This window comes from Psittacula echo, assembly GCF_963264785.1.
Source record: "Psittacula echo genome assembly, chromosome: 6".
Taxonomy (NCBI): Eukaryota; Metazoa; Chordata; class Aves; order Psittaciformes; family Psittacidae; genus Psittacula; species Psittacula echo.
In genome coordinates, this window is record NC_137743.1 from 45704497 (window position 1) to 45721347 (window position 16851).

At 49.5% G+C, this 16851-nt stretch overlaps 2 protein-coding genes across 3 annotated transcripts in view; one reads left to right on the plus strand and one right to left on the minus strand.

The window, feature by feature from the left end:
• Nucleotides 1-12093, plus strand: part of DNAJB12 (DnaJ heat shock protein family (Hsp40) member B12) — a 23401-nt gene extending 11308 nt beyond the window's left edge. Inside the window, exons 4-9 of one of the 2 annotated variants that reach the window (XM_080622128.1) lie at nt 393-578; nt 2610-2689; nt 3791-3900; nt 7446-7618; nt 8603-8745; nt 10127-12093. In XM_080622128.1, coding sequence (XP_080478254.1) covers nt 393-578; nt 2610-2689; nt 3791-3900; nt 7446-7618; nt 8603-8721 — 668 coding nt within the window. In that variant the 3' untranslated portion in view covers nt 8722-8745; nt 10127-12093. Of the gene's footprint in view, nt 1-392; nt 579-2609; nt 2690-3790; nt 3901-7445; nt 7619-8602; nt 8752-10126 lie in introns of both variants that reach the window. The other variant, XM_080622127.1, reaches the window with a different exon arrangement.
• A 2969-nt stretch (nt 12094-15062) lies between these two features.
• DDIT4 (DNA damage inducible transcript 4) lies at nt 15063-16502 on the minus strand. The gene is made up of 2 exons (XM_080621507.1): nt 16394-16502; nt 15063-16218 (listed from the first exon to the last, which is right to left on the minus strand). Exons 1-2 carry the CDS (start codon nt 16488-16490, stop codon nt 15743-15745), a joined length of 573 nt encoding a protein of 190 aa, XP_080477633.1. The 5' UTR covers nt 16491-16502; the 3' UTR covers nt 15063-15742.
• Nucleotides 16503-16851: the final 349 nt, after the last annotated feature.

The following is a 16851-nucleotide window of genomic DNA, read 5'->3' on the forward strand; positions in this document are numbered from 1 at the left end:
TGGGCATTAGTTGTTCAAAAGAAATAAGTTTAAGTCAAACATGTAGCTGCTCTGCTACCAGCATTTCCTTTGCAGTTCATAGTTTCATTCATCTGAGATGGTTTCTCTAGGGACATGTACCGAATTTATACCAGTCATATCATAACTTCCTCATTTGAATTAATTAAAGCCTTTTTAATTGAATCTCTTCTTATGGTTTCTTTCTGTCTGTGTTTGCCAGAGAAGCGTGCCAGATGCTAGTGCTCTGCCGCTGAAGTAGCCTGTTGAAAAGATGTGGGTAGTTGAGAATCTCATTTGCGTAATAAGAAAGGCAAGTCCTGGCAGTTTGCAGGACTAAATGTATTATCTGTAGAAGAAAGGAGCTGACTGCTTCCTTATTGTCAATATTTCAGCCATTGGTAATGCATACGCAGTATTGAGCAACCCAGAGAAGAGGAAGCAATATGACCAGTTTGGAGACGAGAAACTCAACCCAGCTCGGCACGGACACAGTCACTCGGACTTCCACCGCGGGTTTGAGGCAGACATCTCCCCCGAGGACCTCTTCAACATGTTTTTTGGTGGTGGTTTTCCTTCTAGTAAGCACATTAAACCTTAATCTCTTGAATGGGACCCAATCCTTTTGACAGAGCAACAGTGCAGTAGTGATTTGTATGGCTGTGCAAGGATTGCTGAGTTCAGTGAAAGTTCTTCACACATGACCTAAACACCCAGAGTTTTCTAAGTTGTTCATAGGAGTCCTTGGAGAACTCAGCAGCCAGCAGGTAATACCATCAGAGCTGGACTTCTTTGCAACTTGAGGTGTTTGTTTGCATGTTGGCTGCATTAGCTGTTATTAGGTTGGGTTGAATGTTAGAATAAAAAATGTATTGTTTTAAGGCTAGTTGTAAAAATAATCCTATTTTGAAGAAAGCTTTTATTTCTGGTGGTTTTAGAAGTTAGATCTTCTTATCAGAAAAAACTACGGTAATGCCTGGGCCTTGTTCTTGATCTGTATCTGCTCTGCCATGCAGCTTAAATAGTTTCTCCACTTCTTTATTTCCACTTTGTCCCATAAAAAAGAGGAAAGTGTTATTCCTAGAGCTTAATTTAAACCTCTTGAATTGAAAATTAAATTTGTATCCTGTCTATCCACAGTGCTGATCCTGGTTTGAGGAGCAAGAAAGAATTGATTGACTGCTCCTTCACTTGATCAGTTCCAAGCAAAAAGACAGGTTTAATATAAGAATAAGGGTATTGTATAAGACTCCCTTGTGTTTACTCTAGTAATCTTTGACTGGCAGTGGAGGCAGTGGTTATTTGACCTCTGTGGACCAACTTGGAACTATAAATATTTTTGTTTCAGTTGAGAAGATTTACTCTGGTATCTCTTTCCTATCTGGTATGTAAGAATTAACACACTAATGTCTAATACTTGCAAAGGCATCTTGAAGCCTTTTGCAGCATGTTCTGCCTATCCGAGAGGTACAGCTACTCCAGTTTGAAAACAGGAGGTTGCTATTTTAGCTCAGTCTTTTTTTTCCTTTCCTCACTGCCCCAGGAGAATTCAGGACTGCTTTCTCAGCTGGTCTCTCTTTTCAGCTGTAGTTTTGACATTTAAAACTAGACATGGAAGATCTCTGGTTTTTGGGTGGAAGAACTACCAAAATTATTTCTTTTTGTAATTGGTTTTAATCTAAAGTAAATTCAATTAAAAGTGAGGAGGCTTGTACAAGATATTATATCTACAGAGCTGACCCTGCTTTAAGCAGGAGGTTGGACCTTCTGAGATCACTTCCAAGCTGAAATTTTTGTATGATGCTACAAAGTCCTGTAGATGGATCTCTGTGCCCACCACCCTTGCAGACATACCTGCTTAGTACCCCTTAGGAATACTTCTTTTTCAGCCGTGGCTTATATAGCTCATTTTTTAAATGTTGGCTACAGGTGATGAATAGAACTTTTTTTGTATGCATTCAGTCTCCTGTGCATATCAGTCTCCTGTGGGGTCCTGTATTTGCTTCACCCTAAAGCTCTTGCCATCTCTGTCAGGGCAGCATGATGGAGTGGCTTGAGTCAGGGGCTTTGGCCATGTGGCTTCTTGAGCAAAACCACGGATGTTTACCTTGTGCACTGGCACATATGCAGGGATCTCAGGAATAGCCCCAGTTTGTCAAATCACCACTTCACTGAGACGTCCCAGTTCCAGCCTTGAAGCAGCCCATCCAAGGCAGGTAATGGTCTTCTGGCTCTGAACTGGCTGGCATGCTGCTGGCTGTGAGACAGCAGCATGCCAGCTGACGAGCTGACAGTCAGTCTAGACGAGCTGAAATGAGAGTGGTGGTAATGTCAGACCAGATCTAAGTGTGAGCACAGCATGGATTCCTTTACAATCTCTATGTCGTTGTATCTTTGCTGAGTGTGGCCTGAACCAAAGAAACAGATCAAGCCTATTAGACAGATAAATTCGACAGTTAAAATTCCTGAATTTGCTGTTGCCAGCACCCTACTTTTTCCTGCTGTGTTTTCACTGATGAGGCTGACATAGAACATAGACACCTTTTGTGGTTCCTTCCCACCCAGCCAGCACCATTTCTGACTTTTGTATAACACTTGTCTTTTGTCTGTAGGTAACGTTCATGTGTACAGCAACGGCAGGATGCGATATACCTACCATCAGAGGCAGGACAGACGAGAACATCAGGGTGACGTAAGTGGAGGACAGGCTGGGGGCTGGGAGTCTGAAGGTTTTTCTGACACATGAGGTGCAAGCTAGTCAGTGTGGCCATCTTGTGAAACAGTCCCACTTGTTTCCACCCTCCTGAACAGAAAGCTAGAGTCATGGGAAGTGAGCTGCCTTCAGAATTTACACCAAGTTGCAGTTTAATTTACTGCTGGTGGTTCTCCCGGACTCTTATAGCTGTCATCCAGTGGGGAAAATGCTGGTGTCTCTTTAAACAGTGCCACTTTGAAATAAGATGGTACCAGTAAAGTGTTCCTGCCTTTACCACAGAATAAGCATTTCCTTTGTGATTTAATTCTGTAATTTCAAAGGGTAAAATGCACTTTTCAGATAATATGGGTGCTCGTGGCTCCTTCTCCCTTTTATTCCAGTATTGAAGATGGGGTGTTTCTAATCTGTGATGCTTAATTAACCAAGGAAGACACTTTATAGCATGAGCTGTTTTTATGTTTTCCCATCACAGAAAATCTAAGTATATCTCCAGCACTCCAAGCCCTCTGGTCTAGAGCAGTGGGAATGGGGGACTTACTGTTCAAGAAAGGAGGGTTATATAGTGAAGATTACTGTTTTCTGGGCATAACCGATTATATTTAAAAACAAACAACTAAAACTGCCTGAATATATTTTCTCAAGCTTAAAGGGGAAAGTGTACTCTGCTGCAACTGGAGGTGAGGTAGAGAGGGAATTACTTTCATCTGACACTGAAGAGAGGAGAAGGTTCTGCTCACTAGCACAAGCAGGACAGAAAACACATGTGCTCTAGAAAAACAAAATACGGGCATGAGACTTTTGAAATTCACTCAGTACCCCTTCCAGTCCCCTCCGCCCTTTGTCACATCCAGAGAAGGGGCAGTGGGTTTGGACCTTCAGTCACCCTTCTTTTCCTGGGTGGGAACTGTAGACGGATGAGTTCCCCTGAGTTATTTTGGAGTGCCTCCTAAGCCGAATGCCTGTGAAAAGCAGGAGAATCGAGGTTGTCTGAGGGCTGGGAGGGTGAGAGGGTGATGCTATGGGATCCTTGTGTACACCTGTAGGGGTGCACTCCACTCTGTGTTTCTGTTCCTTCAGGGTGGCCTTGGGTTGTTTGTCCAGCTGATGCCTATCCTCATCCTGATCATTGTGTCTGCTCTCAGCCAGATGATGGTCTCCAGCCCACCTTACAGTTTGAGCCATAGGCCGTTAGTACCCATTACTCTAAAACTTACCTAGCAGGGGAGGGGGTTGGGCTCTGGAGGGCAGGGTGGCGTGATGGGGTAGGGATTGAGGCTGTCTGTTTTTTCTGTCTTTTGGGGGGTTTTGGGGTGGTTTTTTTTGCTTTAGCTCATCACAACGTTGCTTTTGTTGGCAGATTTCTCACACATCAGTGAAGGCCTCCTGGTTCTCAAACAGGTCTTGAGATGGAAGGTGTACAGAAGGTTGTAGGGTGCTCACTTGCCTAAGGGAGGATGTTCTTTGACAGAGACCTTCTGCAGCTGGGTGTTTCTGTCCTAGAAAGGGGCAGATGAAATGACTTTGAGAGACACTAGCTGAGCACCAGGATCCCATATGCAGAATGAATGGAGATGTAGAGTTAAATTGGACTGTGAAAAACAAAAGCTAGATATGTTCTTCATGAAAGCCTCCGTTTATGCCTAGTACAAGGCAGCACAGGAAAAGAAGAAGGAGTAAAAGACACTCATGTAAAGTAAAAGACACTCCTAGAGAAATCCCCTATTTTTTAAGCTGTTTCATTCTAGATACTGTGGAAATGCCCTGATATGCTCACTTGGCTGACAAATGAAGTGAGTCTATTCTTAGTCACTTTGAAGTGCCAACAAGGAATGGGAAAACAGGCTTGATTTCTGGCTGCTTGCATCAGTTCTGATGTCCTCAACATAAAAAGGACATGGAACTGTTGGAACAAGTCCAGAGGAGGGCCATGAGGATGATCAGGGGACTGGAGCACCTCCCATATGGAGAGAGGCTGAGAAAGTTGGGGCTGTTCAGCCTGGAGAAGAGAAGGCTGCGTGGAGACCTCGTAGCAGCTTTCCAGTATCTGAGGGGGGCCTACAAGGATGCTGGGGAGGGACTCTTCATCAGGGACTGTAGTGACAGGACAAGGGGTAACGGGTTAAAACTTCAACAGGGGAAGTTTAGATTGGATATAAGGAAGAAATTCTTTACTGAGAGGGTGGTGAGGCACTGGAATGGGTTGCCCAGGGAGGTCGTGAATGCTCCATCCTTGGCGGTGTTCAAGGCCAGGTTGGATGAGGCCTTGGGTGGCATGGTTTAGTGTGGGGTGTCCCTGCTCATGGCGGGGGGGTTGGAACTTGATGATCTTATGGTCCTTTCCAACCCTAACTATTCTGTGATTCTTGACAAAAGCTTAATGTATTTTCACTGGAAGTTCCTTATATGTATTTAAAGAGAGTAGACTGCTTACAGCCAGTGGTCCCTGTTTAGTTTCACAGGTGACAAAGTTTGCCATTGATGATGTTAAATACTATAAATCGCAGCTTAGCTTTCGGGTCCAAGGTGAAGACTATGACATTAGTGCTCAGAGCCGAAAGGTGGAGTGGTTTTGAAGAGGGCACAGTTAAGGGTTATTCTGAAACACTAAAGAATATTGAGATGTGATTTCTGCAGTTGATATTGGGACTGCAAATTAAGCATATACATAGCTATACAAGTTTGGTTTATACTGCTGAAGAGGTGGTTTGTGGTAGATGTTCAGTGGAGGGCAGCTTCTAAGTGGGCAGGGATTTGCTTCCAGCCTTGTCAGCTGTCAGAGAAAAGCCATCCCTGAGTCTCAACTGTTTCTCTGCTGCTTGGTTCCCTGTTCCCTCTGCTGTCCCTGTCTCTGCATGCTCAGGTAGCAGCAAGCAAACCAATTCCCAAGTTTGGATTTGGACAAGAGCAGCAAATGAGCTGATCCAGACCTCCGCAATGCTTCCTGAGTGACCAGGGCACTTCAAATGGAATTAGCTCTGGAGCAAAAGGCACGCTGCGCCGGCAGGCGGTGCTGCTTGCTCACTCAGCCGCGCAGGCAGCCCTGCTGCCTCTTGTAAAGGGAAATGCTGTTCTTGCCTGTCGTTCAGCAGAAGGTTGGAGCTTGCTGCACTGAACTCAGTGACCAGGAGGCGAGAAGCTTTTAAACCGGGTTAGGTTTCAATGGCACACAGAGATTTTAATGCCACTTCTTGACAGTGAAGCTGTCACTGAAAGAGGTAGAGTCCTAAAGAAACGTTTGTTACTTGATTACCTTTGTCAGTCTCTTCCAAAACCTAGCTTTCTGCTGAAGGGCCTCTCTGGCTGTGGGCTTGACTGTGCCACCCTGCTCTTCAGTAACACCTCGTGGAATTTGCATGACTTAATTGCATGTCTGACTTCAGGTGGCAGGTTTCTTGAACCAGGTCCTGCCCTTGTTTTGATGCTTCACACTCAAGCATGCTGCTGAAGCTCTGCAAGCTTAAGTACTCCTCCTGTGAGGGTACACTTTGTAGCCTCCATAGTTCATCATTATACAGAAGCAGCATATGAACTTCAGGAGAGCTTATGGCCCTGTCTGGACAGGTGAAAAAGTGAGCCGAGCTTCTTCTAGAACTGCGCCTCTGCCAGCAGGCACTGCTGGAGTTGCATTAGCCTTTCGAAGAATGCCAGTAGAGCCTTTTGGTCACGTTCAGTCTATCCGGTTACCCACCACTTATCTATGAGTGCTGGACCTTGATGAAACTTGCAGAAGTCTTTGAATCACTCCTGTAAACCCTGATAACAGACTGAAGGGCTAGCCGGATGAGTGAATGTTTATACCTGGCTTAAGAATCAGGCTCACTTTTAATGCAGCAGCCAGCTGGTATTTATTATGGGAAACTTTGGGCATGTTTCCAGATGGAGCTGTTCCTTATGAATCCAGCATTTGGGCACAGGTCCTGTATTACAGCTTGCAAACACACCCTAGTGAGTATCTCTAGGTTTGCTGAAGTGTCAGGGGAAATATGTACAGGGCTTTGTCTGAAATGCAAATCCATAGGAGTAGGGTAAGAAGAGATTTCCTTCTAGAAAGTGCTTTCTGTGCTAGTTGGTGCAGGTTGAGTGCAGAGCGGGTCTAATTTTGTTCTTGCAGCCACAGTGTTCGTTGCAGCATGTGATGTGGAAGGAAGCTGACACTCTTGGGGTTAGCAGATATCTTAGCAGAGGGGACTGGGTTTGACTTAGCAGAGAGGAGGCTGTGGGGAGTTGTGACAGTAGCCCCTGCTCTGTCCTCACCTTGGCACTCCCCTGCTCTGCACAGGCACCGTTCTGCCTTGCTGGCTGCTCTCACCCTGCACTGCACAAGCATCAGCCTCCAAGCTTTGTAACCATCCTTGGGGCTCACTGCCAAAAACAGATGATGGTGTCGCCAGCAAGGAGATTGCAGAGAGATTTAATTAGTGCTGAAAATTCTAGTGAACACTTTATTTTAAGTGGGGTTAGGCCTTGGGCAATCTGCCTCAGAGTTATGTCTGTATTCAGAGCTCTGCCCACCTAGCTAGAGGCCTGGCAGGTTTTCTCTCCCTGTGTTAGCATTTTATTTCCACCAGAAATGCTTATCCTTTCCAAACCTTCAAGTCCATGGATGCTTAGGAGTGATGTATGTTTTCACTGTTCTGGTATCGTGGCATGTTGTGCATTATAAATTGCTGCGAGCTTTTGCTATGCCCTTGAAGCATGTCCTACACTGTTCTGCCTCTTCTCCCTGATCTAGGTCTGTGGGTCACACACATAGGAGAGTGACAGAGCACCTGAAGGTCATCTACTATGTATCTGAGAGCTTTGCAGATGAATACACAGGCACGAACCTGAAAAATGTTGAGAAGAGCGTGGAGGAGGACTACATTGCAAACCTTCGAAATAACTGCTGGAAAGAGAAGCAGCAGAGTGAGTACTGTGGGGTCAGGAGTGGAGGGTCTTGGCTGCTGCATGAGGTCAGCTTTGGAAGAGTCATCAACTGGGGACTGAGTTATGCTAAGGTTATACTTTAACACGGTGCGAGCACATTTCCTGTGTTGTTGGCTATTTCATTCTATGACTTCATGACAAATGCAGTATGTGGGGGGGTTTGTTTTTTAATGCTGCTGTAGAACTGGTCAGACAAGAGTTGTGCCCCAGAGATTCTGGAGGGGGAAGGTTGCAGCCGTCTGATTTTCAGGAGGGCTCTGATAGCTCTGTGTAATATTGTAGTTGTTTGAGGACCACATCTAAAAGCCTGTTGCCCATGGAGTCCTCCATCCCACATCCCATCCCTGTTCAGAAGGGGGTGGTGGCAGCACTGACATTGCCTTGTGCGCTGCTGAAGGCATGCAGGGTCTGGAGGGACAGCTATCCAGACAGACAGATGAGAGATGATCTGGCCAGGCAGCACAGTGTGGCAAGGACAGCAAACTTTTTGACGAGTCCCAGGGGTGACCTGACTTCTCTGCCTGCCTATTCCCAGCAGGTGATGATCACAGCTCTTGGAGCAGTGGCCAGGGTAGGATTTGAGTGCCTGGGACACAGGAGGGGCTGTTAGAGCCCCAGGTAGTGCCAGGTGAGGCCAATGCACAAAGCTTTGACCCTCTTAAGTTTCTTCTGCTGGGGTAACCGTTGTATAGGCTGCCTCATGAGCCTCCTGGGACTAGAGGCAGGTTCTGTTAGGTTCCTAAGGGTTTTTTCCCAGGATGAGTGAGCTGTCAGCATATGTTAGCTTACGCTCATCCTGTCCTAAAGGGCACAGGGCATTTCCTGAGCCTCATCCTGTGCTTCGTCTTGCCTTGAAAACCACAAGTTGCCTCCTGTTCCCAGCAGAGCCCATGGTGGGATGTGGCCTGGCAGGTGGGTCTCCTTCCACATCAGGTTCATAACGCTGGGCTTTTCCCTTTGCAGAGGAAGGCTTGTTGTACCGGGCACGCTACTTCGGAGACTCGGAGCTGTACCGACGAGCACAGAGCATGAGCACCCCCAGCTGTAGCAGACTGTCAGACGTTCAAGCCTTGCATGGATAGTCACTGCCTGCCCGCTCAGCAGAGGTCTAAGTACGAGCTGGTGATGCTTCTTCTGGCAGCAGAGCAGAGCACAACAGTGCTTTTAATACTTACTTAAATCTCTGTTTGAGACACAGATCCTCATGAGTCTCCTCGGGATGCACACACGTCATGGGGGGAAGCATCCCCCCGCTGTCAAGCGTACACTTGTTAATCGGGAAATTGATTTTGTTTAGTTTGCATGTCGGCACCCTTGGCTCTCTCCAAGCTCCCTGTTTTATCTGGCACTTGCAGTGTTGGGTCTCTAGGAACAGAGCAAAAGCCCCAGGCTTGTTGGCGACGCAGCTGAGGTCTTGTTAACTGTGCACTCAATAGAGCAGCCATGCACACCTTGGCTAGTTGGGAGCTTTTTACCAGCCGTGGCAGCCAGATGCCGTGTTTTAATGAACCCTTTTTTGGTTGCTTTATTGTCTGTTTTACTGAAAAAGCTGTTGTTCCCTGGTACTTGAAGCAATATGATGACAGGGAATGCACTCCTACCAAACAGATGTTCCTTGCCCCCGCTGTTGTCTTCCCATAACATTCAAGGAGAACAAAGCAAATGGCCAGAGTTCACAGCAGGCTGTAGAAGTAACTTACTGTGTTAAACTGGGAATCAAAGTAAAAACAGCTGAGGGGGTGCTTGGAAGACTCAGGGGTTAGAGAGCTTGGATTAAGGTGAGCCCAGGGAGCACGTGTGAGACCGGGTGTGCTGGGTCACAAGAGAACTGCACGAAAATAAGGAAGTCCTTTTTCTGCTTAATGATCTCAGCTGATCTCACCTACCAGATAGTGCTGGGATGGCTGTAGAACACCCAGGCCCCTCCTACCACAAAGTTATTGGAAAACAGGGTTTCTATAGAAAATTAATCAGAGGTGAAGCTTGCCCCAAATGTTAATTTTACAGACACCACTTAGGCTTGTGAAGACTACTTGAGGATGTCGGACACCTAGCTGCTTGATTTATATAGACACAAGTAGGGAGGTTTAGCAGGGGAGGTTTGGTTTGGTTTTTATTTTCCTTGGCAAAGAGACTGCACCTGAAAGTTTGGCCTTTCAAACAAAACCCCTGGGTTGCATTCAGCCTTTTTTTGGGTGTATCCTGTTTATGGAGCCATTCTTATCTTGATATACCCGCTCTCCTGTTTTGATAACTGCACCTCTTCTTTCATAACAGACCAGCATTAATTAGCTGTTTTTCTTCAATTGCCTCTCTGTACCTGTGGTCTGAAAAGAGAGCTGCTCTAAGGCAGAGGACCTGCTGTGGATTGAAACAGTGCGACTGACAAAGCTGCTGCCTGTATTGGGGCGGGGGGGGAACGAAGGGGGAGGTACAGTGACGTGCGCTTGTCCAGAGACTGACACCGCTAACTGCTTTTGTCCCCAGACTCTTGAAATGCCTGAAGACTTTTGGTGAAGTGCACTGAGTCGAGGTGACAGACTTGCTATTTCAAAGAATCAAACCTTATCTTACAAATGGAATTGGAGAATTAGCAACGCACAGCTGCCCTCTTTCTTCTCTCTGCCTGTCTCCGCCATTCGACCTACATCTGGGGCAGCGATTAGGACAGGAAATCGAGCTGCCCATGTTCCTCCTTCCCTTCTGACACCACTAGCGTGCAACAGTCTTGTTGCTCCTGGGATCCCACAACCCTGAGAACAGACACGTAGAGTGTAAAAACACAAACTAACTGAAGAAGCCATGAAGCAGAAGGACATCCTTCGTGACTGTGCTGGTCACTGCTGATGGAGAGAGGAACTGGACGATTTGGTGATAAAACTCTAAAGAAAAGAAAACCAATATATAATCTATTTAGAATTAATTTATAGCTGTATATATGTTGTACTTTTAAACTATGCAGGGGTTGGATGATTAAATTATTTTGTTTTCTGCCCGGTTTGGTAAACAGGGAAGCGGGAAGTCTCTTCCCAGGGTGTCTCGTCCTGCAGCGCTTTCCTGCCTGACACACTAACACAAGAATCACTTTGCAGTTACTGTAATTTGCTTTCTGGAGGACAGCAGCATTCTGCGCCTTGGGATGTCAATACCTGCCTTTCGGGTTTTAATAAAAGGAATTCCAGCTCTGTAAGGGGTAACAGAGAAAGGAGGGAAGCTGTCCAGATTTGTGGTGTGGTTCTGCTGCATTGGCAGAAGCTGCAGCAGGTCAGCTGAGCCCCGGCGTCACGCTCGGTGGCGGGAAGGATTGTCCCGGATGGGTTTTGCTCATCAGTCGTTGGGGTTTATTTGTGCACGTAACTTCTTTTTTTGCAGAGTCTGCTTTAATTTTGCCTCGTAATCAGCGTGCAGCATTCGCTCTGTAAAGAGGGCTTTCCACGAGCCGCCTCCCTTTGTTAGGGGTGTTTCTGGTCTGTCCTACACTTGGGGTTCCTCACCCACCAGCATTCCTGTTTGCAGCTTGGCTGTGGCCTTGACACCCTATCTATGACGTTTCCTAGAGGAGACTTGTAAAATACTGCTAATTCATAAGAAACAGAGCTTCCTATTGCTTCTGTTGAAAGAAGTGTTGCTGGGGGAGATCGGTGCGTGCACCGGAGCTCTCCTTGGACCCCACCTGAGCTCTGCAGCACATCTCTCACTCCATCACCGCTGGGCAGGACTGGCATAAGGGTGGCGGGAGGGCACTCAAGGTTAAGAGCCATCTCTTCAGAGCAAAGCTGGCATGAGCTGAGCTACCTTCCATGGGATAAACTGGATTCTTCTCCTTGGCACTCTTCAGTTCATTTTTGTCTTTAGACATTTCCACTGAGAACCATCTCCCGACCTGCTTAGGGGAATGAATTAGAAGCATGGCAGCTCCCGGGTGGGATGGCAGGGGCTGGAAGAGGTGAGAGGTAAGGTGGTTTTGTTTCTTTGTCATTAGGAACCCACATGCTCCGTTTTAAGCCATTTATTTATTTTGCAAAATACTGGCCCGCCTGTTAGCTGCAAGCCTTATTATCCCACAGGCACCATTACTTGGACCTGATTTTAAAGGGTTGGGGTTTCTTGGTTGTTTTGTTGGTTTCCTTAAATTATTATTCTACCTTTGGTTGGAATTGGATGGAAGTTGAATGGCATTTGGAAATAGCGTCTACTAGATGCTCAGGCTAGCCGGCACAAAGAGATCCTGAGGAGGGGGTTAAAGAAGAAACATGTTCATGTAAGTTGCTGAATGTCTTGCACAACAGCATTCCTTGCCCAGAGGCTGCCCACCAAACCCTTTTGATTATATTTTTCCAAGTAGACACCGATGGATAATAACGAGCCAGAAGGCATAGATCCTAATGGATGCTCAGAGCGGCTGTATCTCTCGATTTAGAATTAATTATACAATTGTACATCTATAAATAAATGTTTATAATGTGAAAGGCTTCTGCTGTGTTGGTGTCCTGCGGATCCTTGCCCCAGCCAGCTCTGGTTTTACAGCTGCTTCTTCACACTACCTTTGTTGCATCCACACAGGTGTTCAGTGAATGGGATTTGGTGTCTCTGCTGTCCCGGCAAGCCCCAGCGGCTGAGAGCTCCAGCGCTGCAGAGGCCTACCCAGCATGGGAGAGGGAAGGACAAGGAGAAGATGGAGAGCAGGTAGTGCCCCCCGAATTAGCCGTGGGTCCAAGACGTCTTTTGCTTCAAACTGGTTCCACGGGGATGCTCCCGGTAGGGTGCCTTGTGTCTCATCTTCCCTCCCATCAAAGCACCTTTGTTAGCCAGGTCCCCCCACTGTCCTCTGGCCACGCTCTTTTTGGGGATGCTTTATTCTCACTCCAGAATACCACCATCCTGGCAGCATCATCCCAGTGTTCAGAGGTGTCCTTCAGACAGGTCTGGGGAGGGTGGTGAGCAGGAAGGCTTGGGCTGCCTTTGTCCTGGACGGAAATGTGGCCTAGACGTGTTTCCCAAGAGCAGAAACTGCTGGCTCTTGGAGCAGGCCTGACCCCTCTGGTGCTCTCCCCCACCTCCCTAGCCCCACGCATCAAAGGACTGGAGGTTTTGGGGTGGGGTTTTTCCCACTTTCCCATGTTTTCCCTCCTCTCAGAGGCCAAGGGGTCACTTCGCTTCCATTTCCCCTTGGCACTGTGTTCCCAGTAGCGGCAGTGAGTCAGCCCTGCCGACCTCCTGCAATGCCCGTGCCAGCTGGGAGTGTCTGGCATGAACCAACACAGCCCCCAGCAAAGCCCCAGTGCCACCAGCACAGACCCCACTCTGTTTACTTGCTTTAATTCTGTAATCAGGTGCATCCATGCCCAAGTTTTTGGGGTGCTTTTGCTGCATTTTGGGTTGTTCCCAGGCCAGAGCAATGGGAGATGCTCTGCATTTTTTGTGTGCTGGTCCCTTCCCCCTCACTAAAGGTGTGAGCAATTTGGGGGGCCTGTTAGCTCCTCCTTCCCTACTTGGTAGCTCGTTAGCCCATGCTTTTAATTGGAGTGGTGGCCAAAGGCAGGGAGGCAGCAGAGGAAGGCAGGTGCCCTGTGATAATCCTCTTCTCACATGTAAGGAGTGAAGGGGACCCTGCTTATGCCCACCATCATTTTTGGCAGCAAAACAAGAGGGTTTACCCAAGGACTAAAATCCCCATTTGCCTTATTGCTGCTGATGTCCCAAAAATCTCACTTTTCCCAACACCATGACGGCACTTGGACTCCTGGGGCTGAGGCCAGTGCCACTAATAGCCCCATCACCACCTCCCGGGTCCCAAAATATCCCTCTGCCTGCCCCCTGCACTGGGAGATGCTAAATACAGCCTCGCTGGAAGCTCCTGGCACTTTCCAGGGAGCTGCCAAAGCCCAGGGACCTTGAGATCCCCCCAGATTTGTCACAGAAAGGCCATTTTGCTATAAATAGAAGCAAAGCTTCACCTGCCATCACTCATGGCTGGGGCTGTGACCATGCGGCATTTCAGGGGCATATGGACCCACATGGAGGGTTTTGCTGGGCACCCCCCAACAAAGAGTCTGTCATTCTGCATTATTTTTCATTCTCTTGGCATTTTCTACAAAGCCTTCATTATTCCTTATAATCACAGTTTAAAAGAACATGATGTGGAGTCCCTCACCCACCCCAGAAAGGCTGGCAGGGAACAGGCGAGACACGGGGCCACCCCCTCTGCGTGCTTAGGGGCTTGATACATAAAACTATGTGTATTTATAGAGCTATATATATAGATTCAAGACACTGTGTGTCTCAGAGGTGATGATGGCACAGCCAGAGCCAGGCCACCAGTGTTGCTGCCGTCACCGTGCTGTAAATCTCTCACCACATGCCACTTCCACCCTTTTGCTGGTGGTGCCAAAATCTGCTTCTCTCCTGATTTCACTGGAAAAACTTGGGGTTTAGAGCTTCCTTTGCAGCCCTCTCAGTGGCTCCAAGGCTGTTCTGATGGCTGGGTTTGTGCTGGGCAGCCCCTCAGGGCACTGCTCCGCCTGACCCTAGCATGGGGATGCCCCTCACCTGAGGGAGGGACTGCTCTGGCATGAGACCCTTTGGAAAACATCCCATCTCCCTTTGCACAATGCGGGTTTGTAAAGGCACGTTTCCAGCTGTATCCATTAGGCATTCCTTGTTGCCCTGATTGCTCCCAGGCAGTATTTACATAGGTGAGCAACCTCATCTCCCAGCACTCCAGCTGTGGGTCGTCATTCTCAAAAGCAACTTTTTTGGTGGAAATTTTCATCAAAAAGTTACTGTTTGTCCACAGGAGAGTGGAAAAAAAAGATAATAAACCCAAACCAAACAACAAAACCAACCAAACGAAAACCAACAGAAGCCTGAGCCAGAACAAGCTCACATTTGAATGGAAATGGTTTTTCAGGCTGGCTTTATCCCCCACACCTTCTGAGGCTCTTCATTTGCCAAGCAGCTTAATTACCCCTTAGTGAAAGCCTTTTCTCTGAGTGACTCTAATTGCAGGCTTGGGTAATTGGTCTCATTTCTGCAGTGTGTTTGGAGCTGGGGAGCACTCCCCCCCGGCAGGTGTGACCCTCCCACCTCCCTCACCATTTCAGCCAGTGCTCCTGGCTTTCTGCCCACCCCCCACAGCTCCCATGGAGAGCAGCAGCCCCTCGCTGGGCAGCCCAGGCACCGCTTCCGAGGCACAGGCATGCACCTGGCTGGCTCAGGGTCTGACTCAGCACCCCAAGTCACAGCCCCATGTCCTGCAATTAGGAGCTGTCACAGTGGGATTCCCCCCGATTCCCGAAGCCTTCAGCTCCCACCTGCCAAGAAAAAGCTTCCCAATGATGTCAGAGGAAATTTCGCACCATCAGACAGCGGTTGCATCACCCCTCTCTGAACCAGAGTGACAACGTACACAGCACGTTATCAATTAAGACAAATTTTATTAGAAAAGTAAAAAACCACCGACACGATTGCATAGGAAGTCTTGCACTTGAACATCAAGTGTAGGAGTGTAAACTGTAACCAATGAAGCACCCACAGCGTGTCACGGTGAGGGGTCCTGCCCTCCGTCCCTGTGTCACCTCTCCCACCATTCACTCTCCCCTCCCACGATCCAAGACTCAACGCGATTTCGGACGCCCCTTCCTGTATCACGGACAGCCCTCACAGCGCTGCCCAGATGCCAGCAGCGGGGTTTTGCCTTTGATCCAAACTTACAGCGCAGCTGTCACTCACTCCCACACAACCCCTCCCCCAGAAACCCCATTGATTACAATCCTTGTTACAAAAAAACCCATGATTAATCAGCCAACGGGAGGAGGCTGCCTGCCCCCAGCAGCCCGGCTGCCACATCCGGGAGCGCAGTCACCGCAATCACCCCACAATCATCGACAGTGTGAAGCAACCTCCGCCCGTGTCCTAGCCCGCTCTGCTGCCAGGGATGCCCCAGCAGAGTCAGGCGCTCCGCGGAGACCTCCGCCTGCCCCAACTACTTCCACCTACAGCCCTACTCCAGCCTAACCTAAACTACAGCAGCTGCCAGGAGCCGCCACGCTCTAACCAGCTCTTCCAAAGCACTTGGGTAAGTCCCTTCTCTGGCACAGCCCATTAGCACTCCTCTATGAGCAGCTGCTCGGAGCTGTACAGCTTCTTCTTGATGACCCTGAAGCCCGTGCTCAGCTTCAGCGGCGTGAAAGCTGGCCCCGAGGTGAAGAGTCCCTGGATCTTGGGCCACAGGCGGGAGTCCAGCCGAAGCACCAAGGTGAGCTGAAAGGTGGGCACCACGGCCGGGTCCACGGTGATGTGCCCCACGTCGTGGCAGGCCTTGCCGTGCTCCACACAGAGATCAAGGAGGGCCCCGCGCAGCCCACACGGCTCGCTGCAGGCCAAGCGCAGCAGCTCCGTCCTCACCTGCGCCAGCAGCTGGGCCGGCATGAGGAGCCGGGAGCAGCGCTTGGCTCCCAGCGGGGCTCTGCCCAGCGTGGTCTGGACCAGGTCCATCAGGTTGGCACACAGCAGCTCATCTTCAGGGTCATGCAGCAGGTCCAGGTCCGGCAGGGAGACACCATCAGCGTATTCAGCATCTGCACAGAGAGTGGGAAGCAGATCAGCACCGGGGCCACTGCCTGCGAACAGGCTGGGGTCTCACGGTTGTGAAGGCACGCTGAGCCAGGGGGTTGGGGCTGTAACTGTGTCACAGCACCTTCGACTCAGCATCACACCCCTCAGGACCCCAAGGGTGACTCCCACCCCACTCACCTCCCTCCGACCCGGAGGCGCTGCCTAGGGACTCGCAGTCCGAAGTCTCCAGGCGACCGGGCTCGCCGCCCGCCAGCCGATGCCACAACCCGGGCATCGCGCCACCGCCGCCCGCTCTGCCCTACGCCCGCCGAGCCGCCGCTTCATATAGACCCGGCACGGCGGGGCCCGCCCCCCGCCCGCGTCCGCCAATGGGAGCGCGGGGCACGTCCGCGGCGTCTCTCCTGCCCGGTGACAGCGGGAGGCCCCGCCCTTCCCCCTGCAAACGGCGTCGGGGGTTGCGTCAGGAGCGCCGGGCCGCGCCGGTGCAGGCTGCCACAGCCGCCCTTCCCCAGCCCCAGCCCCCGGCCCGGTCCGGCCTGGCCTGGTCTGGTCTTGGGCCTTACCACACGCACCCCCGGGGCCAGACCCCTTCACAGGTCTCGCTGCTTAGCCTCAGACACGTTGTGGTGGGGACA